Source organism: Rutilus rutilus, assembly GCF_951802725.1.
Source record: "Rutilus rutilus genome assembly, chromosome: 18".
Taxonomy (NCBI): Eukaryota; Metazoa; Chordata; class Actinopteri; order Cypriniformes; family Leuciscidae; genus Rutilus; species Rutilus rutilus.
In genome coordinates this window covers 1,744,955-1,768,193 of record NC_140231.1, presented here as the reverse complement: position 1 = coordinate 1,768,193, position 23,239 = coordinate 1,744,955, and the positions used below count along the sequence as shown (strand labels likewise).

Here is a 23,239-nt window from a genome sequence, read left to right as displayed (position 1 = left end):
AAAGCTTTTTTTTTTATGACTACATGCACTCTCATAATGCGATTCTAGTGTGATTTAGGTAATTGTCAGGGTTCTGGTTCATTCTTGTTTGGTGACAGAGCCCTGACTCGAGTTTGCTCGGGACGAACGCTCTCCCGTCCACGCGAGTTGTTTTGTGTGTGGAGCGCAGTGTTCGGATGCCGGCACTACGGTCTAGTTTGGTTGCATCTTGAGTCCTTTACTCAAAATCTGACAGGTAATATTGTGATTAATCTTAACCTGATTTTAATAACAACAAAAAGGCATGTAAACACTTTAATGGCATCTATTCCACTTTGACTAAAGTGCGCAAGAGCATTTTAGGGCTGCTGAAGAAACTGAGTTAATGTTGACAACGTTGCATGACATGAATATAATGCGGTAATTTGATGGTCAAAAACATCGAAATGTAGACATTTTTATGTGCGTCACCAGAAAAATGACTGAGGCTGGATACCGGAGAACAAAACGATGTGCGCTAGAAGAGCTTGACCAGTAACACACCAGTATGTGAGTCCATCATCTGTGTTGAGCACTAGGGTATATGAGCCTTTACTCTGATTATTGGAAATAATCACATTATTGGTGCACATGTAAATGTACTGTAGTCAGCTCTCAGCTTTTAAATGTTGTTTTATACCACTATTGATGGCCAAAACATGTTTACCTTCTACATGTTTAGCTCATCATTGTTTAACTCTTTAAATTTAGCTTTAAATAACCTATAATATGATATTTACTGGAATGTTCCAATTGTGATGTGACCCTTTTAAAGCACTATTGGGGCATGTTGTCACAGGAGAGTTCTTAATGAACTGCATTTATTCTTGGACAGTAATGGGGATGTTCAACAGTTTGATGTGGAAGCACTCACATTGATATCCTCTAGATCCAGGAAGTTGAGGATGATGCCGTTTCTCTTCCAGATGATGGGTGGTCTCAGGGTGCCCTGGATGGCACAGGACAGCACAGCGCTCAGGCCGACGGTCACCGTTGTGATGCTCAGACGCTTCTCATCCGCTAGACTGAGCTGAACCACCTCTGCAAGACACAAGAACATCATTACCATCCACAATGACAAAAAGTGAATTAATGCATTCATTTATTAGTTTGTCTAAAAGCAAATAACACTCCACATAGAAAAACTAAATAAAATAAACAATTTTGTTTAAATAGTATTTTGGCTTGACACCATTGATGTGCAGAACACATACTGGCTTTATAATATAATATAATATAATATAATATAATATAATATAATATAATATAATATAATATAATATAATATAATATAATATAATATAATATAATATAATATTTGATTATGTATTTGATTTTTCATTTTATTATTTAGTTTGTTTATTTTTTTAATACATTATAGAAAATACCATGCTTATTTTCAAAAGACAATTAAACATTGACTACTGTAACTGAAATTTAAGGTACAGTATGAACCAAACTATAAATATAATTTATAATATAATAACATTTGATACACACATTTTTTATACAAATTTACATTTAGTCCAGTAGTGGAGTTAGCTTATGCATTTACATTATGGGGCACTTTTTTTATTATATTTTATTATTTTATTCATATTTCTGATTGTTAAACAACTCAAAAACTTGTTTGTATCTGCCTTTGATTTATATGTATATATTTGGATGTTAAAATACTTTCTCGTCATGTCTCACTTTAATATTCAGAGTGATTATAAGTAAAGCATTCATTGGTTAATTTCCTGTCCTTTATTGATTGGTTTGCGTTAAAGGGGTGGTATAATGCCCTTTTCACAAGATGTAAAATAAGTCTCTGATGTCCCCAGAGTGTGTGTGTGAAGTTTTAGCTCAAAATACCCCACAGATATTTTTATATAGCATGTTAAAATTGTCCATTTTTGAGGGTGAGCAAAAACGCACAATTTTGTGTCTGTTCCTTTAAATGCAAATGAGCTGCTGCTACCGGCACAGGGGGCGGAGCTTCAAGAGTTCGTGTCCTTTTACCTCACGCACACATGCACTAAAAATGTCTAAAACTTTTAGTCTTTTATGTTCAAACCGGAGTCAGACAATGATGGAGAGACTCAAGAAGAAGTGACAACATGTAGAAGCAACAGGACATTTCTGAATGGTTAGTTGATGATTTTATGTAGCTTATGTGGAGTTATCTTCTAGTCATTGATTAGCATATTCTGTCATGATAATCTATAAATCGTGTTCAGGGGGTGGGGTTTATGTAAATTCTGTTATGTCTAGGTCCAAGTAATCAGGAAGACAAGAAAGTTCTCATTTCTTCAAGGTTTATTCAAACCCACAAGCAATATAACAGTGCCAGCCATGTACATGATTAGGCAGCAGGTGCACCCCTCCATTCTTACTCTACACCTTTTATAGGTATCAACATGTGAACTACAGCGCCATCTCCTGACAAGTACATAAACACAACATTCCCCCTTTACTCAAAATTGTAAATTCCACCCAAATTACATAGTTGGTGCAATAGGCAAAATCTATACAAAATGTACATCCAATTCAATTAGTTTAACAGTATATTCTACATTCTGTAACCAGACATATTAGAACTAGAATTAATTTCTCATTTAGCACAAAATAATCAATGTCTTTTGTACTACGTAACATAATCATGCAACCAACGCGGAGGGCGTTTCACTCTTGAAGAAGACCTTACAGGAACAGATGGAGACGCAATTTGATTAGGCAAGTTCACAAGTTCATTTTTAGGCAACACCGTAGAGGAAGGAACAGACTGGAGGGGCAAGGACACCAGTTCACTATCAATGGCATTTTCCACAGGTGCACAAGCTGGAGAAAGATGAGATGCATGCCAGTTTTTTCCATCTGATAACTGGTAAGTGCATGGACCAAGTTGATGTACAATTCTCAAAGGCTTTGAGAATCTAGGATGTCCCTTTGGAACATGAACTGGAATTTTTATACGCACCCAGTCTCCAGGTTTGAACTCAGGAGTACAGGCTCTTCGTTTGAGGTCTGTGTATGTTTTCATCTTCTTTTGAGACAATGCCACTTTCTGACTCACAGCAGGATCCTTACAAGTTAAAGGAAGAGGGAGAACATTTAGACGAGTACGCAACTTTCTGCCACAGAGTAACTCAGAAGGAGACCGTCCAGTAACAGCATGGGGAGTAGCACGGTAAGTTTGAAGAAAGTCTGTCACTGTTGATTTCCATGGCTTTCCAGACAGAATAGCAGATTGAATAGAACTCTTCAGTACTCTATGAAATCGCTCAATAGCTCCATTTGCAGCTGGATGATACACTGACGTATATATATGTTGAATGTCTCGATCTTTCAGAAATGCAGCAAACTCCACTGACTTGAACTGGCATCCATTGTCAGATACAATGTAATGAGGATTTCCAAATCTGCTGAAAACTGACGTCAAGAAGTTGATCACATTTTTACTTGTGATTGAAGAAGTGAATGCCACTTCTGGCCACTTACTATGATAGTCAATCAATGTCATAATGTACCGACAATCCCAGGTAGCGGTTTCAAATGGGCCAACAATGTCAACAGCCACTTTTTCCCATGGCATAGTTGGAAAAGGTACAGGTTGTAAAGGTGCAGCACGAACAGTTGTAACCTTATCAGAAGACAAGCAAACTTCACAATTCTTGATCTGTTCATTAACCAAGCAGTCAATACCAGGCCACCAGTAAAGTTCACGAATGCGCTGTTTCGTACGCACTATTCCTTGATGACCTTCATGGGCAAGATTCACCAAAACACGTCGCAATGCAACAGGAACAACAAGACGTGACCCTCTAAACACATAGTCCTTTTGCACAGCAAGTTCATGACGTATTTGAAAATATGGACGTAGAACAACCCCCACAGCAGCTGATGAAGAGGGCCATCCACGAACAATCTGAGCACGTAATGCAGTCATTTCTGAGCATGATGCAGAGGCAAGAGCAAATTCAGTTGGAGACACAGCAGACATTTCAGAAGACAAAAATGCAACAAACTCCGGCTCAGTATCAGAGAGATCCTCATCAGAAGCAGGCAAGGGTAGGCGTGAAAGATAATCAGCAACTTGGTTTTGAGAGCCAGGATAATAATTCACCTCATAGTTAAAACACAAAAGTCGCTCTGCCCAACGTGCGATCCTCATTCCAGCGCGATCTGTGCCTTTAGAGGAGAGGAGCACTGTCAAGGCCTGATGATCCGTACGTAGAAGAAATTTTCGACCCCAAAGGTAAGTTCTCCATTTTTCAACAGCCCAGACACATGCTAGAGCTTCCTTTTCAATTGTTGAATATTTGCGTTCTGCAGTAGACAATGTTCTTGAAGCAAATGCAACAATGTGCTCTGTGTTGTTTTCATGAATTTGAGAGAATACAGCACCTAGTCCATAATCTGACGCATCCGTTGAAACGACAATAGGCAAGTTAGGGTCAAACAATGCTAAAGCAGGGCTTTGGAGTAACAACTCCTTTACAGTACTGAAACTCTTCTGAGCCTCATCTGACCAGCTGAACTCAGAACCTTGTCTGATGCAAGCACGCAATGGTTCTACAACTGTAGCGAAATTTGGAATGAATTTATTGTACCATGACAACAATCCAAGAAGGGAACGGAGCTGATGTACATCTTTAGGAACAGGAGCATGAAGCATTGCACTAAGATGATCCTCATCTGGGTGAATACCCTGTGCAGACACAGTATGACCAAGGAAGCGCAAACTGCTTTTATTAAAGTGACATTTTGAATCATTCAACTGTAAGCCAGCATCATGTATGCGCTGAAGAACCACTTTAAGCATGTGGTCATGGTCACTTTTTGTGCGTCCCCAGACAATGACATCATCCAAATAATTGGCTACGTTTGGCAATCCTTGTAATACAGTTGCTAGCATTTTCTGAAATGCAGATGGAGCTGAAGCAAGGCCATAAGGTACTCGACAGAATCTAAATAGTCCTTCATGGGTGATGAATGCAGTCAGATCACGACTTTCTTCATGTAACAAGAGCTGGAAATAAGCATTCTCTAAATCAATTGTAGAAAAGACAGTTGCTCCACGCAGCATAGACATCATCTCATCAATATGGGGCAAAGGATAACTGTCCGCAACAACAGCTTTATTTGGTTCTCGCAGGTCTACACACATGCGAATACCACCGGTCTTCTTCTGAACAACTACAATTGGAGAAATCCACGGTGATGCATCCACTCGTTCAATAACACCCAAGTCAAGAAGGCGTTGAAGTTCATCACTGACAGCATTTCGAACAGATAATGGCAACCGTCTGAGTTTCTGACGTACAGGTTTCTCCACTGAAGAAGTTTTTACCTTATGCTCAAATCCTTTTGCACATCCTAGCTTAGTAACAGGCACAGAAGCAGAAAGTCGCATTACAGAGGCTGAAGACGGAGTCGGTCCTGGAAGTATGGAAGAACCTTCAAACTTGAGATGCAATCCATTTATTAAATCCATTCCAAGAAGAGCAGTGCCACATTCGACTATAAAGATTGAAGTATTACAGGTCATATTATCTCTGGTAACAGTAACAGGTAGACAACCAAGCACTGGTATTGGATTTCGTGAATACGTCACCAATTTAACAGCAGGAGGCAGCAAAGAGTCTTGTTTAAAGTGTTTTTCATACACAGATTTAGGCAGAATGGAAACGGAAGATCCAGAATCCACAATCAACTCCACAGGTACAGAGACTGATGCAGTCATGATAGTAGTAGTACACTTTATCTTATTAGATACTGAATCATGCATGTAAAGAATCTGAAGCTCAGGAAGTTCAATCTCATGTACAGAATGTGTTTGCTGTGAACGACACACTCTTGAAAAATGTCCCAACTTTTGACAATTATTGCACTTTACAGAAACTGCAGGACATCTGGAATCATTTGCAAGATGTTTTGTAGATCCACATCGATAACATGCACGAGCCAAGGAAGTAGCAAAAGACTTTGAAGGCACAGGCAGAGGTTTCAAAAGTGATTGTCTTTTGTAACGATCAACAGCAGGCACACTTGTTGCTTGTATTGCTTGCACAGGTACTGAAGTCTGATTTGAAAAAAGTTTAGCTTGTTCACCAGCAGCCTCCATTTGTGTAGCAATAGTAATAGCCTTGTTAAGCGTCAAATCAGTCTCTAACAACAGACGTTCTCTAATACGATGACTGTTTACATTCTCCACTAATTGATCTCGCAACATTTCATCATTATTAGATGCAAACTCACATGTGGTGGCTAAGTCCCGAAGAGAAGCAACATACTGCAGGATTGTTTCACCTGGTGCTTGAATTCGTTTTCTGAATGCATGACGCTCAGCCACAACATTACGTCGAGGAATAAAGTGTAGTTTCAAAGTCTCAATAGCATCCTCCATTGTTTCTCCTGGGTTTGGTAAAGTATAGAATAGTCTCTGCCCTTCTGTTCCCAGGCAATGAAGAAACAACGCTCGCTTTCTTGCAACTGGCCAGTCATCTCCTGATGCATTTACGACAAGTAAGTAATTCTCAAACATCTTCAACCAGACGCCAAATGGAATAGACGGCTCACCCGGACATGGTAAGAATGGCGTAGGAAAAGAAGCAACAGCAGACATCTTTCATATAGAACAGCAAAATCCTCGTCGCCAATTTGTTATGTCTAGGTCCAAGTAATCAGGAAGACAAGAAAGTTCTCATTTCTTCAAGGTTTATTCAAACCCACAAGCAATATAACAGTGCCAGCCATGTACATGATTAGGCAGCAGGTGCACCCCTCCATTCTTACTCTACACCTTTTATAGGTATCAACATGTGAACTACAGCGCCATCTCCTGACAAGTACATAAACACAACAAATTCTAGGGTCGGTGATGTCACTAACCCGGGAGGAATGTGGTGTAGTCTCTACCAGCCGTTTGTTGTAGTTCTTAAAAAGTTATTTCTTTAAAAGCAAATATCTCCCTTTGCTCTGAACTTTGAGCGTTGTAACTTTGCAGATGTTGTTTCTGCTCAAACAGCAACATTACACACTAACTACAGTTAGAAAAGTCAAATCATATTCAACCACCCCTTTAATCATGATTCAACCAATGGTCTCAATTTGGGGGCAGGACTTTCAGTTTGGCTGACAATTGCGGGCTGTGGTTGTGTTCAGGAACCTGTCATTATTTGTTCAATTCAGTTTGTTGATGTTAGAGAGACAGGAATGATTTAAGCCTCAAGCGTATGCTCTTTAGAAAGGAAATGCCACTTTAAAAGGATTTTTGGTGACAATATTTTTTTCCATGACAATGATTTGTGGATGATATTTTTAAAATATGAGCCAGTTGAATCCACAAACATTTGACAGACAGGTGTGTGTGCAAACAAGAACAGCCCAGACAAGGCAAATGTCTCCGTCTGACCCCGGGCCAACAGTAGTCTGGCGTTCTGGGGTGTGTTTCTGGTAAAACGCTGTAACTCGCTGCTTCACTATAACAGTACGATGCATCTTTGAAGAAATCAACTTGCTAGTCACGACTGTTTCCCGAAACCATATTGGTCGTTCAACCAAGTTGGTTAATGATGTCACACAGGTGGAGGAGTAATAACTTATTTTAATGAATCTGTTTGACATTGAATTAATGCGAGATGTTTTGGCACAGATCGAGATCTGTCGTTCCAAACACACAACTCTGCGATGCTGTTTGCGAATGTTCGTTAGAACGATGGTTTCGGGAAACACAGACTCGTTGAACTGCTGATAACGACAGATCTTGGGACCATAGTTGGCTAACAATGCTTTTGGGAAACGCGCCCCAGATCAGTCATATCACATCTACATTGGTGTTGGTGTTAGTTTGCAGACAGCAGTCTAAACACAGCAAGTTGATGCTCCAGTGCTTCAGAAAAACATCTGAATGCTGGTGTCCATCTGCATTCTGCTCTCTGGAACAAACGTGCTGTTTGAGTGATTTCCTGACAGTTGCAGGTGGGTTTAATTCTTTCAAATGAGAAGAGGTAATTTGGGTAATGTGAAGAAGAGCACTGTGGAGCTGAACACATTGATTTGCCCAGGTTAAAGGGAACACCTGAGAGCGAGAGGAACGTCCCAAACACGCCTTGCACACGTCACGTCCTCCACTGAAGCTAATGCAGCATTCGCTTCACTAACAATCAATCATGATGCACTGTGTGATCCAGACCACTGCACTGACTCTTTCAGTGTTTGCTCAGCTATAACTAGAAGCTTGTTTCCGCCACAGAATAAAAAGGTAATTGCGACTCTTTTTCTCACAATAGCGAGTTTACATCTCGCACTTCTGACTTTTCTGAGTTGCATGATATAAAGTCGCAATTGTGAAGTATAAAGTCAGAATTGAGTGATATAAAGTTGCAATTGTGTTATAAACTCACTTGCAATTTTGACTTTTCTTCTCAGAATTGCAATTCTTGGTTATATTTTGCAATTCTGACTTTATAACACGCAATTCTGAGAAATAAAGTTAGAATTGCCAGGGAGTTTATAGCACAATTGTAACACAACTCGCAATTGTGAGATAAAAAGTCGCAAATATCTTTTAAAATGTTTTATTCTGTGGCGGAAACTGTGGTAGAAAGCATTTTTGTCTTTCTTTTTTTCTAAGGCACGTTAATAAAAGCTACTTAAATGCCCTGATTGAACTAAGGCCTGTGAAGCTGCCTGTGCACATTGTGAGTGTTTTCCCTTGAGAACGCTCCACTATCGTCTGGCCCTCTTCTCGATTGAAGAGTGTTCAGCGTCTGGACCTCATGGATTTCCTATATGGAGCTCGCCGAACGTCTTGAGAGGGGGATAACCTCTCAGATGATTCGGTGGCTGACGAGGGTGAGCTGCAGGTGGAGGATTTCTCTCCTCCTGGTGTGCTTCAGGCCGAGTAGGCCTCTCAAATGAGTTTTCGAGTGACGGGGTATACAGCCAGCAGAGTTGACGGTCAGGCATTGGCTTTAGCAGGCCTCCCTGACCCTGAGCCCCAACATGGGGTGCTTGGCTGTTAAAATTGACTGGCCAATCAGACAATTAGCTTCAGTGGGCCTCTCTGGAGGCGAGCCCCGATTATGATCAGCCAAATAAGATTTGCCACTGTACTGTTGGCTGTTTAGGCCTCCCAGAAGGCAAACCCCCAACAGTGTGGGTGATTTTTGCCAGCTAGTAAGACCACTGTCAGGCGGTTCGCCTTATCAGGCCACAATAAGCTCAGTTCCTAACCTTATTGGTCCATGACAGTCAGTTTCTTAGCTAAGAAAACATTCAGGCGGCCGGCCTTAACAGGCCGCTCCGAGACTGAGCCCCAGGACTGGGCAGCTGGCCTTAACAGGACTGACACCCAGAGTTGGGGTTCATAGCAAACAGTTTTCTAGCTTGCTATCAGATAGTTGGCCTCACCAGGCCTCCCTGAAGGTCAGTTCCCAAGTATGGGCACTAGGTAGCAAACAGCCTACTGGTTATCAGGTAGTAGGCCTCACCAGGCCTCCCTGTAAGTAGTTTCCCAGCAATACTGGGTTCTGGCAGCTAGTAGCCGCTTGCTATCAGTTCAGCTGGCCTTAGCAGGCAACTTCTGAAGGCGAGCTTGCGCCCTAGCACGATTAAAGTGTTCACTTTTCTGTTACTGGTTCCCTCTCGGAATCTCTTTTTTAGCCTACAGCCTGGTTTGCTTACCAGGCAGGCCATGTGCTCCCCTCACTGAGGGTCACTATGAGTACGTGGACTCCTGAGTCTGGTCAGACGGTCATAGGCCTCTTGTGAGGCCTCCCAGTTAGATCAGTCCTTAGGCCTTTTCAGGCCTCCTGCTAAGAAACACAAGCGCTGGGAAGATCTGTGGATCAAGCAGAGAAACTCCCCTTGCTGGCAAAGGTTGTAAGCGCTATGCTGAGTCATGTTCTCCTGGATACCCCGTCTGTGAGATCTGGGCCGAGTGGTTCACTGTCAGCTTCGCAGTCCCTCGGCTTGGATGTCTTATCTAAAGGCAAGTGTCCAGAGGCTCTGTCTTCGGACAGACAGGAAGTTGGCCAGACTGAAGTGTCCAATGTAAGTGACACCAGGTCAGGCCTTCCTGGTGGCATTTCGGGTGAGTATGTTCCCCTGAATAGTGATTGGCTGGCGCTCCTTCGGGTTCCCTAGCCACACCTAGAAGGGACCCCTTCTAATTTGAAGCTGTGGTCCTAGGTCCTTGAGTAGGCCCAGGTAGGCCTTTTCATTAAACAAAGTTTATGGAGGTTTTCCTGTGAAGCGTATAGCTTGGGCTATTGCCTTAGGGAATGTTGTCACTGACAGCCCAGTGTGACCTGATGGTGAGTGGTTCTGGCATTTCATTTGAATTTTGCTGGTTCTGACAGTTGTCACTGCCAATGGGCATGCACTCCCCTTAGCATGGTGGCATTGGTATATCGTTCCCCAAAGTGTCATCAACGCAGTGCGAGTTCCCTTTCGAAAGGGAACGTCTAGGTTACGACTGTAACCTCTGTTCCCTGAGAACAGGGAACGAGACACTGCGTCTTTTCACCATGCCTCGGGGCCTGCCTGCCAAACAGTCCCTTCAGACGGAAGGTGATTGTCATGTTTGCAAGGCGCCCTTATATACTTGCAAGTTAATGAAGTTAGCGGCTGTCGCCGGTTAATATGATTTCTGTGATTTGATAGTGATTTCAGACACCTGTCACGCCTGAGGCGTTGTCTCGTTCCCAGGGACGTTTCTCCCACCAACAAAAACCTGTATATTAGTCATGAGAAAGCACAAATGCCAGCATAATATTGCTTTTACTCAAATATAACTTACACCAAACGGTTTAACCCCTTAACTGTCACCCCCTCCCCTTTTTGAGAATAGAGGTGGAAATGCACATCCAAACTTAAATGGTTGTAATTCAAGAATACTTTGGTCTTGTTTTAAGGCGAGACACTACAGGTGAATAGGGTAACATTTTTAACTAGCAGATATCACCATGAAACTTTCCCAGTTGATTACCTACATTAAGATGAGAAAAACATTTATTACAAGTCTTCTGTAATTTAATGTTTAAATATGCAAATCAGGCAATATCTAATCAAATATGCACTAATTTGCATATATTTTAAAAAACAATATCTGAGTATTGGATAAAGCCAGGTTAAAAAATATTTTTTCATTGTGTTCACATATTAGATGGGAAAAAAATAACAGAGGGATTTATGGATATCTACTTTTGTTATCCTGTAAATCAGAAAATACTGTCAATAGCCTTAAAAAAATTATTTTCGCCATGGTTTTGGGAATAAAATGTTATATAAATCAGGCTAGGAATAATATATTTACAAATCCCTCAGTAAATGTCTTCATAATATAACTAGGTACAAGACTGGAGAGTTTGGTGTATATCGGTGCTGCTGAAGTGGAGATTTCGGAGAGAAAAGTCATTTTGAGAAAACGGGCTTTAAAGATTTTTCATCAGCCAATGAGATTGCGCATTCAGCCCTTTTACTTTCACGATTGGTTGCTGATAAAAAGGAAATGACCATATTTGGATCCGACAGGATTGTACACAAGAGAGAGAGCTTCCTAATGGTGCGTGTGATGACAGGCTGACGGCAGATATCGCGGAGCAGCATGTTGATTAAGAACGCAAACTTTTGTTGAATTTATGAGAAATCTACAGACGCAAACAGACAAAGTGTAATAAAATAAAGACCTAAATGTGTATTTCAGACCTTTTTTCAACACAAGTCTGAAAGAAGACGTGTTATTGAAGACAAATATCCAAAAATCGCAAAATTGACCAGTAAAAAAAACCCAATGTTTTTGCCTGCCGTGTCTCGCCTTAAAGAAGACACGCAGAAGATTATTACTGAAGTGAAAGCACTTCAAAAAATGAAAGTATGAAAAAGTTATGGAAGTTTAAATGTACTGTAAATCAAATGTACAGTACTTTTTTATTTTATATAAAATGTTTATTTTACAAAATAATTTTTACTCTAAAATTACTCCAAAATCAAAGCCATATGTCTAACCAAGTTGTGTTCACAAAAGTTGATATCACAAAAATACGTTCCTATGAAATTTTCAGCCACCGGGTGACAAACACATTTCAATGAATTTTGTTTTAATGCGTTCTCCTGTAATAAATGAATAATTTTCTGTCCAAATATCACTTCTATCCCAAAATATGAAACCTTGAGACGCCGATATGTGTTTTGTCAAGATTAGAAAGTAGTTAAAATAAATGTTGTAATATGAAAAATGACGACGCCCACTAGGGGAGGAGCCCGCAAAATAATTTAGAGTACCGTTTCCAGTACCGTGCCGTTAGAGTACGATTTCAAAGCGGTTTTCACAGGATGAATTTTGAGTTCATAAGCTTTCGAATGACACTTATCGAATAACTAAAATGTGATATACAAAAATATAAAAAATAAAAAGAGTGACAGTGAGTTAAAGGGTTAAACGTGGCCTTAGAATAGCATGTCGTCAGAGGAATTTTTCCAAAAGCAAAGACAACTGCGCACAAGTTCTTCTCAGCCCTCAAACTCCATAAACCCCAAAACAGCTTCACATTTTACAGAAAATACAAAACCTAGCGTCTCCCTTTCATGATTTAGCAGATGCTCGTCGCTTTACTTCTCATTTTTAGCCTCCAGCAACAAAATAACTTTCCATTTTCCAGGCTCCATGTTGAGTTTCCCAGCAGAAGAGGCCCGGTTTAAGATTGTTTACCTGTCTCTCCTCTCTGTCTCTCACACACGCACACACACACACACACACACACACACACACACACACACACACACACACACACACACACACACACACACGCACGCATGACTCCCCCTGGATAAGGCTGACATGACATTATCTCTACAATGACTCTTTGTGTTCCTCTCGCTCCAAAATAGCTCCTCCTCACAAATAATCGACTTTCTCGGGATTTGCAAACTATTGATCCATCAGAGCTGAGTGTTATTGCACCAGCCGACGGCAAGGCCGCTCGTTTCCCAGCGAAATGAAGGATTCCTGCAGGGTTTGTTTTTTAGATGAATACAGAACACAAGTCAGAGAGGAAACATGCATCAACAGCCTGAGTGTCTTTATATACGACATTATAGCAGAAGAAAGATCAGCTTCTATGAACAGCTCTACAGTGAGATAAAGGGCCCTATCTCCACGATCTAAGCTCATGGTCTAAAGCGCACGGCTCAAGTGCACTTAAAGCGTGTCTGAATCCACTTTTACTAGTTTAACGACGGGAAAAATGGTCGGCGCTCCCGGCGCATGGTCTAAAAGGCTTGTCTCTGTTCTCTTAATGAGTAACGGGTGTGTGTTGTCTCTGTTCTCTTAATGAGTAACGGGTGTGTTTTGGGCATAACGTGCAATAAACCAATCAGAGTCTCAACTCACATTCCCTTTAAAAGCCAGTTGCGCTCGTGTCATGGCGGATTCGCTATTTACATGGAGGAATTACCAAGCGGAAAGACTGAACGCTTCTCTAGTGAGGAAACGGATCTGCTTGAGAGCGAGGTTAAAGCTGTGTGTGTGTGTGTGTGTGAGGTTAAAGCTCAGACCATCTACAGGACAAGCCGGATTCACCATATCTTTATGTATACAATATTAATCTTTTACATTGTAATCCTTTTATTTTTAATATTTGGCCTTGGCCAGGCCTTGTCCACACTAGTACGTTGTCGTTTGAAAATGCATATTTTTGTCTTCTGGTCACACTGAGACGGCGTTTTTAGAAAATAAGCTTTTTGAAAACTCTCCAAAATTGATATATTTGAAACCGGTGTGTTCATGTTGTAGAGTGGACTGCCAACAGCGCCGCCTTAACCTAATGTTAGGCCCCGGGGCTGAGAGGTTTTGTAGGCCCCCCATCCCCTCGATTTATAGAGTCTCATTTTAAAAAAGTGTAATATCTAGGTAATCTACATCACAAAATGCATTAGTTTCTTTCGAGACCTACAACAGTGAGTTTTCCCTCTGTGAGCCAGAAAACACCATAATGTTGTTATTAGCATATCACTGAGCCCACATGAGCATAAACACAAGACACTTTATTTAACAACCACACACAGCAACTAAATTTCAACTTTATGCAAATGAGAAGCGATTTGCGCGAGCGACAACCAATAGGAAAGAAGCCTTTCAGTGGAGCTCCCGTCACCGTCTCGAGTGCAGGCACAGAAGAGTTCGAGGGCGGTTTCACTGTTTTATATGATTTGACTGGAACCACAAACATGGATAATAAATAATAATAAAATGATGCTGGAAAAGAAACTGTCGACAGTCTCAGTGAGTTTAATTCACACATAGTTCGAGTGTTGTAGTTTTATGATGTAAGTTTAGCACTGCTGCAGTTCATTTTACAGTTTCCCCTGCATTATGTTGACTATTAGGGACAAGAGAATGTATTATTTGTCAAATTCGGATGACGTTTAGGTAATTTATTGACAGTATGAGTGAGTTTAATTTGTAGATTGATTGTTAATCTAGTAAATGATTTAATCCACTGAACACTGCTGTGTAGTAATATAAAAACACTCTCCCAACAGCATACTGTTTCTTTTGAGCCTAATTCCTAGTCAAATTAAAATAATATAGTTGTATATCACTTGTGATGGTGTTTTGTATAGATGTGGCCAGACGAGCAGTCTATCAATAACATTAGAGTTACGAACGCCCACAAGCTTCTTCACAGTATAGAGACTAGCGACATACAGCGACAAAACCGCTGGCTGTGTGAACGGGGTTTACGGGGACACGTGGGTCACTCAATCAGCAGACGTGTAACGTGCGATTAGAGTGATTGACAGAAAATCTGACAAGTTACAAAACAATATGACCCTTTCAGCTCATCATGAACCTGACCTTGGGAGGCCCCTAGGCTTCAGCCCAGGTAAGCCCGTGCATTAATGCGGCCTTGACTGTCAATCCGGAGGTATTTAAAAACGATGACGCAAGTTTAGTCATGTGACGCTGTTGTACCAATAAATACTCATGTTTATACCGGTGTTGTGCCTGTTATGTGCCGTTCACTTTCACACAGTTACTAAGATATGTTACTTCACACACTCTTCATAACAGTCCTGCAAAGATGACAGAAAACTCACTTACATCTGCTGTCTTGTGGTGAAACATGAGAGTTTTAGTGTTTTAGACCAAACATATAGGGCCCTATCTTGCTCCCAGCGCAATTGACTTTGTACACCGACGCATGTATCATTCCTATTTTGCACCCGCGCAAAGCTGACTTTTCCCTCCACAGACGCACGTCGGTTAACTAGGGAATGAACTTGCGCTCCCCGGGGCGGTTCAGCGCAAAGAGGAGGCGTGTTCAGGCGCAAACGTTCCCTGGTGCTATTTTACAGGTTTAGAAAACAATTGCGCCACAGACCGAAAATAAAACAGTTTAAAGTCAGTGGTGCGTTGCGCATGTTATTCATATGCTATTTTAAGGGCGCATGCTTGGCCTTAATCAATGTAGCGTGTGCACAACGCGCATACACTTTGATTCTCTCATCTACACACAGACGCAGCAGTTATCATTTTTGCAAATCATACATTATTACGATAGATAGATAGATAGATAGATAGATAGATAGATAGATAGATAGATAGATAGATAGATAGATAGATAGATAGATAGACATTTTATTATAAAAGCATACATCTAGCTTACACATTTACCCAAATTATCATACACCTGTTTAACCGAAGTTAATTTGGGTGTGTTTCTCCATCCCCAACGTCCCTGACGAGAACGTCGGTCTCCTCGGCTGTGAACCGCTCCTGGCGTGCGTCTGGCAAATCCGCCGTTATAATAGCAATCCGCCATGGAACAAGCACACCTGCTCTTAAAGGGAATGTGAGATGACGCTCTGATTGGTTTATTTCACGTTACGCCCAAACCACACCTATGAGTAATGAAGCGACTTCAGACCAACACATTTTAGATTTGCGTCGGGCGCAAGAGTCATTTATCCCGCCGGTATAATAGCAACAGCGCCCGAGATCCGCCCACAAAGTTACTTGTGTTTCGCGTTTGATACTTGCGTTTCAGATCGTTAAAATAGGGCCCATAATGGTGAGTGAGAGCGACCTGGACGATCAGTGAGCGCTGAGATATTTAGATAAATAAAATAATCCTGTCAGAAGAATTGCGTGATGTCTTGATTATGTCTTGTTCTGTCTGCATCATCTCAGTGAGCTTTCATGAGGGTTTACGTGTGCGCTGTAAGCTGAATTTAGTGTTTTCGGGCGTTTGAGAAACTTTTGGAAAACAAAAACTCAAATGTACCCGGATTAATGGAGCATCTTCTCTCTCTCGATGTGCCGTTCAGCAGAACGAGACTCTCATGAGGACGTGACGATTGTCTCCTCTGAAGAAAAGCTCTTAAATGCTGGGAGGAGAAGATCACATGAGTGATTATAATCTCGTTCGTAAAGCATGGGTGTAAAGATGAGCACACACGCTTCTCCGGCGCTCCACATTTAAGGAATGCTGACACCATCTCGTCCAGGAGGGCCAACGCAATTATCAAGCAAATGAATTTCCATTCAGTGAAATAAAAATGACTTGACACTAGCAAGTGTGTTCTTGGAGACTGCTTTGAAAAAAAACATGAACATGAATATAAATGTCTTAAACTGGATGCCCTGAAATGCCTTTTCTCCTTTTTTTCCTTCCCCGATCCCTCTCTTCTGATGTACGAGTGCAGCAGGTGAAGACTGATAAGAAGACTGTGTTGCTCCTCACGCTCCTACAACACCCAGCTTCAGTGTTTCATGCCTCCGAGACACAGAGAACTGACTGATAGGACACATGAAAGCCATCCCACGCTCACTGAAAACATGCAGATTTTTAAACTGTTGTAGTCCAGGCCTGGGAAAGTTACGGAAAGCGAATATACATTCGTCAAACTATAGTGTGCATATACATATATGGTAAACGTGATTTCACCAAGTGCAACATGTCCCTGGATCAACATCTTTGTTCCAGTTCATCCCAAAACATCAGATTTGAGGGACAAGTTTACAGTTTGTGTCAAGTTCAGGCTTAAAAGCAGAGCTTCTACATCACTGTTATTCTCCATCATTTTCTTTCTGGTTTCAGGGATAAGTTATGGATAGGCTTGGATTCAATGGGAAGGGATAGGGTGAGGACTACATTTTCGGACAGGAATGTTGTTCTAGAATCAAAATAGGTTGACACAGGAACATGTTGCATTTGGCAAAATCACGGTGACTATACATATATACACACTTGTCAAACATTAATGTCTTCACTGTCTTTTTTAAACAAATGAATGCGTCCTTGTTGAAAAAAGTATACATTTAAAAATATGCTTCACATCTGGGTCCTGATCACTTGGTCAGGGTTTATTCTGCAATAACCACTGGCTTTCTTGCCACATAAGTAAATAATTAGAGTCAAAATATTCATTTTTATATGAAAATATCAAATGCAAAGCTTCCGTGAAGAAAAAAAAGTTCCTTGTGAGTAGCTTTGAGCCTAGACAAACATTTAAGGGGTAAAGTTCAGTCATATCGCTTATACACAGCTTTTCACCTCACAAATAATGACAGGGACATGAAATATTGATTTAAGATGAAGCCATTTTAAAATCTTGCCTGTTTATTATCTTATGATCAGGGGTGCACATCACTTTTTTGGTCTGGTTCTCAAAGGAGCACCTGGAGATGCTGGTACTCACACTTAGGCCACATTTACACATAGCCGGGTATTTAAAGAAACGAATATCCTACAAGCTGTCCTCATCACAAATGAAATAAGTAGTGCTTTATGTTTTTCAGGCAAGTCTAACTGTATTCAGTAACTGAATAATCAAATGTAAAATAAGACTATAGTATTCACCGTATAAATTAATGTAATTAATACAATTTATCTGTGTTAAAGCTATAAAAGTGATTTCCTCTTTCTCTTTAGTTGTTTGCAGAGGCGGACAGAGTACACAGCTTCATTACTTGAGTAAAAGTACAGATACCCCTTGCTAAATTTGACTCAAGTACAAGTAAAAGTACTACAGTCAGATGTCTACTTAAGTAAAAGTACTGAAGTACTTGTTTTTAAAAGTACTTGAGTATCAAGAGTACAAGAGTACATTTTCTAAATATTGCATTACTACTGCCACAGTGCTTACATTGGTAAACACAGCAAACACTTGAAGCGAAAACTATCATTAAATTGAAAATAGTCTGGCGAGGTGGGGCCACGGGTTGGCACATTCCCGGGATGGACCTGCTGCGTCTTCATCCATTGTTTCGTCCATGGTTTCGTCTCTTATCTAAATCTGACCATGGAGTTGACTTTGGCGGAAAGCTGAAGGTGATTGCTGATAGGCTGTCCCAATCAGTGGCGCCTGCACAATCCAATCACGTTTGAGAGGGAACCAACAAATTGAGGGTTTCCGAGATGTTTCTTTTTTCCTTTTTTAAAATATTTTTTTAGAAGTAACGGGTACTCACGGTTATGGATAGAAATGTAGTGGAGTAAAGAGTACAATATTTGCCTCTCAAATGTACTTGAGTAAAGTCATGAGTACTCCCCAAAAATGATACTCGAGTAAAGTACAGATCCCTCAAAATTGTACTTAAGTACTGTACTCAAGTAAATGTACTCCGTTACTGTCCGGCTCTGGTTGTTTGATTAACATCGGGTATATTAGGCTGCTGTCTCTTTAAGACAAACGAGGGATCTTACACAAAACAGCGCGCGAGTTCCAGTCTTGTTCTTGATGTTTTCTGACAGGACTTCAAAACACATGAAAATGATAAACTTTCACTCCATGATGGGTAAACTTTGCAATTAATCCACGAATCGCACGCGATCCGAACCGAAACCGATCAACTGAGATCCCTATATGTGCATGACCTCCCACATCCTGCGATGTGACTATTTTGCAGAGACGAACATCGCGATATCGACGCTAAAACGTTATATCGTGCTGCCCTGATCATGATTGTAGTCTTACCAGAGACGGAGACAAATCCTACTCCTGTAAGTAAACGTGTCCGTGTCCCCAAACATGTTGGTCCTCAAAAGCGCTTCCCTCCACCAGTTATGTGCACCCCTGCTTATAATCCGTTACAGTGTACAAATCAATCGTTCTAGCACTCCAACAAGGCCTACTATTAATCCTGAAGTCCTCCGGTTTCAATTATTGAGGCTGTGTTTGAATGAAACAAGAGCCAGCGTGTCCATCTGTGGTGTGATGTGAAAGACATGAGCGCTGGAATTGGCAATCACTGGCCTCAAAATGTCACACCTGACATGTAATTATTACATTGTTTAAATGAGTGCAGTTTAGCTAACTGTGACAGATCACTCTCAGTTGTAATGTGGACTCTGCTTTGAAACGATGTGTATTGTGAAAAGCGCTGTACAAATTAATGAGAATCGAATTGAATTGAACCAATCAGAATCAAGCGTTTCAGAGAGCCGTGCAATTGGATACAAATTAAAAGCTATAATAATGTTGGTTTGTCAGTGAATCATTTTTAGAGTCTGTTCTTTTTCAATTAATTGGTCAAACTGGTTCACAAATAGGCCAAGAAATAATTAGCAAATCAATTAATCTGCTTATTAAAAGTCATTTATCGGAAATGACAAAAAAAGTTAGGAAAGAACTAGTTCCCCACTGAATCAAAATGACATATACGAAACATTTAGTCACACCGATGACTTCACACAATATACACATAACAGAAAGACACATGAACATTAACCAAGCCATTGAAATGATTTACAGTCACAATCTTCAGATCTGCCATTCTGCATCACGGCCCGGTAGAGGCCAGAGCAAGCTCTTCTCTTCTCTGCTGCTTAGCACTCGTGTCACCGGCTCCCTGAAGACGTGAAGGGCACGCGCTGTGATTAATCTCCTGTCTACTCAACCAGGACAGGTCTGGGAAACTTTTGAAACCTGTAAATGCCGAGTGTGATGTTGCCCAGCTGGAAGCGCTTCTGGATCACCATCTAATCTGACCTAACTGTCTTAAATCAGAGGGAACGATGACCACTGGAACCCAAACCTGAACAATGAAACCTGGTGGCTCATGGGAATGATCCTGCGGTCTTCCAGGTTCTTCTTTGGAACTCAGTATTGTTGTTTTTAGGACTATACAACAAATCATTGAACAATGGAAAATAAATATATTCATCAGGCAAATGTGGCATTAAAGGGTAACTCTCGCCAAAGTGCAACCTAGGCCCTTTTTGTTAATCTACTCGAGGTAAACTTTCGTTTAAAAGCATAATTAGAATGGAAACGCCACTTTCAAGTTTGACCGTATTTTAGTTTTAGGTTAAATGCCTTGTGAATGGGAGTGAATGGGGCACTTCTATGATATCATCAAAAATCACTATTTTTAAAACACTAATGCGGCTCGACACAACATGAAACTGTGCTGGAAGTGTCACCAGGTGCTCTACACATGAACTCCAGCATTGAGAACAGTGTGTGTGGACACAGAGTTTACTAAAAAGAAAGATTTTGAACAGCTCTCTGTATCTGTGTCCGCCAGTCAAAAATAGTCGATCTCCGAATGTGAATGAACTGACTCTGAATTTTAGTATTGCTTCTTATATGAGGATCCTTTTTCAAATACAAGGTCAATATTGATTTTCACTAATGAGAAAACAACAAATTATCCGTGAATTTATATGGAATTAAGCTTTAGGAGCTTTCCATCTTTACTCTCCTCCCTGTTTCGGAGATCGACTATTTTTGACTGACAAAGTGCCAAAATGAGTTGTTCAAAATCTTTCTTTTTAGTAAACTCTGTGAACACAAACACTGTTCTCAATGCTGGGGTTCATGTGTAGAGCACCTGGTGACACTTCCAGCACAGTTTCATGTTGTGTCGAGCCGCATTTTAAAAATAGCACTCACCATTCACTCCCATTCACAAGGCATTTAACCTAAAACGAAAATACGGTCAAGCTTAAAAGTGGCGTTTCCATTCTAATTATGCTTTTACACGAAAGTTTGTCTCGGGTAGATTAACAAAAAGACCCTAGGTTGCATTTTTGGCGAGAGTTACGCTATAATCTACACTGTTCTACAGGTCTATGGCAGATGAACAGATGTTCACGCACAGATGCCACAACCAACGAAACGTCTTGACCAAGAATGAGTTGCAATCATTTGATAAAAGCTTCACACAGCTGTAGTGGACAAGACTAGACTCTTCTTCTTTTCCTTCTCAGTTTTCAGGTGAACAGTACTCAGCACAAGCCCTTCAACACCAATACCAGGGTAAATAACTTTACTCCGATCACTAGGACAGTAGTGTCGCCGTCTCCTGGATGCCAGAAGTTGAACTTTACCCAGATATTTAGCACAATACAAGTCATTTTCAACCACAGTAAAGAACGCCGTCACATTATAGTAATTCTGTCTGAGCTCAGAGATGCGACTTACTGTCAGTAAACATGTTAATGTGAAACTCACATCAGACTCTTTGACAACCGGATTTCACTGAAGACAACCGATCGCATCTTCACTGAAGTTTTTTGAGAATTCTTTCCTTTGCTTACAACAACAAAACCAACTATTATCTAAATCCCTTCATTACTTTTCAGTTATTAGCTGTGTATCCGAGCATCGCACATTTCATCGCACATTTTCACCTGCGACAACCCAACATGTTTTCATTAATACTTTTTGAGAAATGCATACTCTCGCTTACTCTCAATTAATGGAAACAAAACTGGCCGATGTTTAAATCTCTTAATGGAACAAAAAACAACCAACAAAATAGTTTCAACAAAATGTTGTTCCACATTTAAATCTCTTAATGGAACGAAACTGACTGATATTTTAACTCTTAATTGTCTTGATCGCTCAGTCATGTGTCTCAGTCACTGCAGCACTGATATATGTGCTAGACAACATTATAAATACAATACAACTAAATATAAATCCACATGATTACTCATATCATCATTATGTAAAATCTTATCGCCCACTAAAACTTGCTCTGTGGTAAAGCATCAAGGCATTATAGACACAACAGTGTGACTTTCTGTAAAGCTGCTTTAAATCAGTGTGTGTTGTGAAAGAGTTACACAGATACTCTCGACCTGATGACCTGCAACAGCTCATACAGTTTCCAATAGCAGAGTAGGCCTATTACAGTCTCCATATTCCATTATCTTTTCAACAAATGAAAACAGACTCCTGGTAAATTACCATTGATTATTTTATTATAAACACTCTTGGTCTGACACTAAGCAGAAATTATGTTTACCGGCACAAAATGCTTAAACGGACCAGCGCTGAACGACCATGAACTGATTCTTTCATTTCCCGCTCTAATAAACTGCTGTTGGTGCAATAAAGACTTTCATTACCAACAAAATAAAAAAGATGAGTGTGTTCAATGCTCAGACGCAACAAAAACATCTACTTTGTAATGAGTGGTCACTAATCTCATTGTGTGCTGTGTTCACAGTTTATTCTAACACTTGTTTTCATTGCATCCTATTTTACTCCTCCACTTTACAAATGCATTTTAAGTTAAAAGAGAAATACTGACAATTCAATTGCTTACTTTTTTGAGCATGGATTTTTGTACTTTGTACAATTGTTACCTTAAAGAGCCATTTCTACCAATTTTGTTTCGGCATGAATGGATGTACGAAGCTTGGTTCAGTGATGTTAAATAGTATTTTTGGACTTGAATGAAACCAGTTGATTTAGATGTTTCCATTGGTGCAACTCAGACTCAGTGGATAACCGTGCCTGTGGCGACATTTCTGCAAGATGATCTTATGTTGTTGTACGTACCATGACAGTCCTAAAGTGAAATGGCCGGTGAGTGGCTCTAAAATGTTGCAAAAGCAAACGTGAAAAACACATCTGCTGAAGAAACCATGACAAAGTCTTTCAGCTCTTTTTATCGTGACTCGTGTTTCAAGGGATCGGAGTTTTGGTAACAGTGTTGTGCAAGGAACCGTTTGGAAATATGTCTTTATTAATCAACACTATCCCCCTGTAATCATAATTTGTGTGAAAAGGAATAAAAGTTGTTGGTGTTTTATTGCCTCTAGGGTTCATTTCAGATGGAAACTGCAGTGATTTGTATACACTGGTACATATTTTGAGTTTAACAAAAATGTATGTAGATGCACGATTTTACAATGAGCCTGGGTTGCATATTAGATTAGATTCAACTTTATTGTCATTACACAAGTACAGGTACAAGGCAACGAAATGC

At 40.5% G+C, this 23,239-nt stretch overlaps 1 protein-coding gene across 1 annotated transcript in view; it reads right to left on the bottom strand.

Moving 5' to 3' along the window:
• fstl4 (follistatin-like 4) overlaps positions 1-23,239 on the bottom strand; it is a 231,170-nt gene that overhangs the window by 30,127 nt on the left and 177,804 nt on the right. Inside the window, exon 7 of the mRNA XM_084386854.1 lies at positions 893-1,059. Coding sequence (XP_084242980.1) covers positions 893-1,059 — 167 coding nt within the window. The remainder of the gene's footprint in view (positions 1-892; positions 1,060-23,239) is intronic.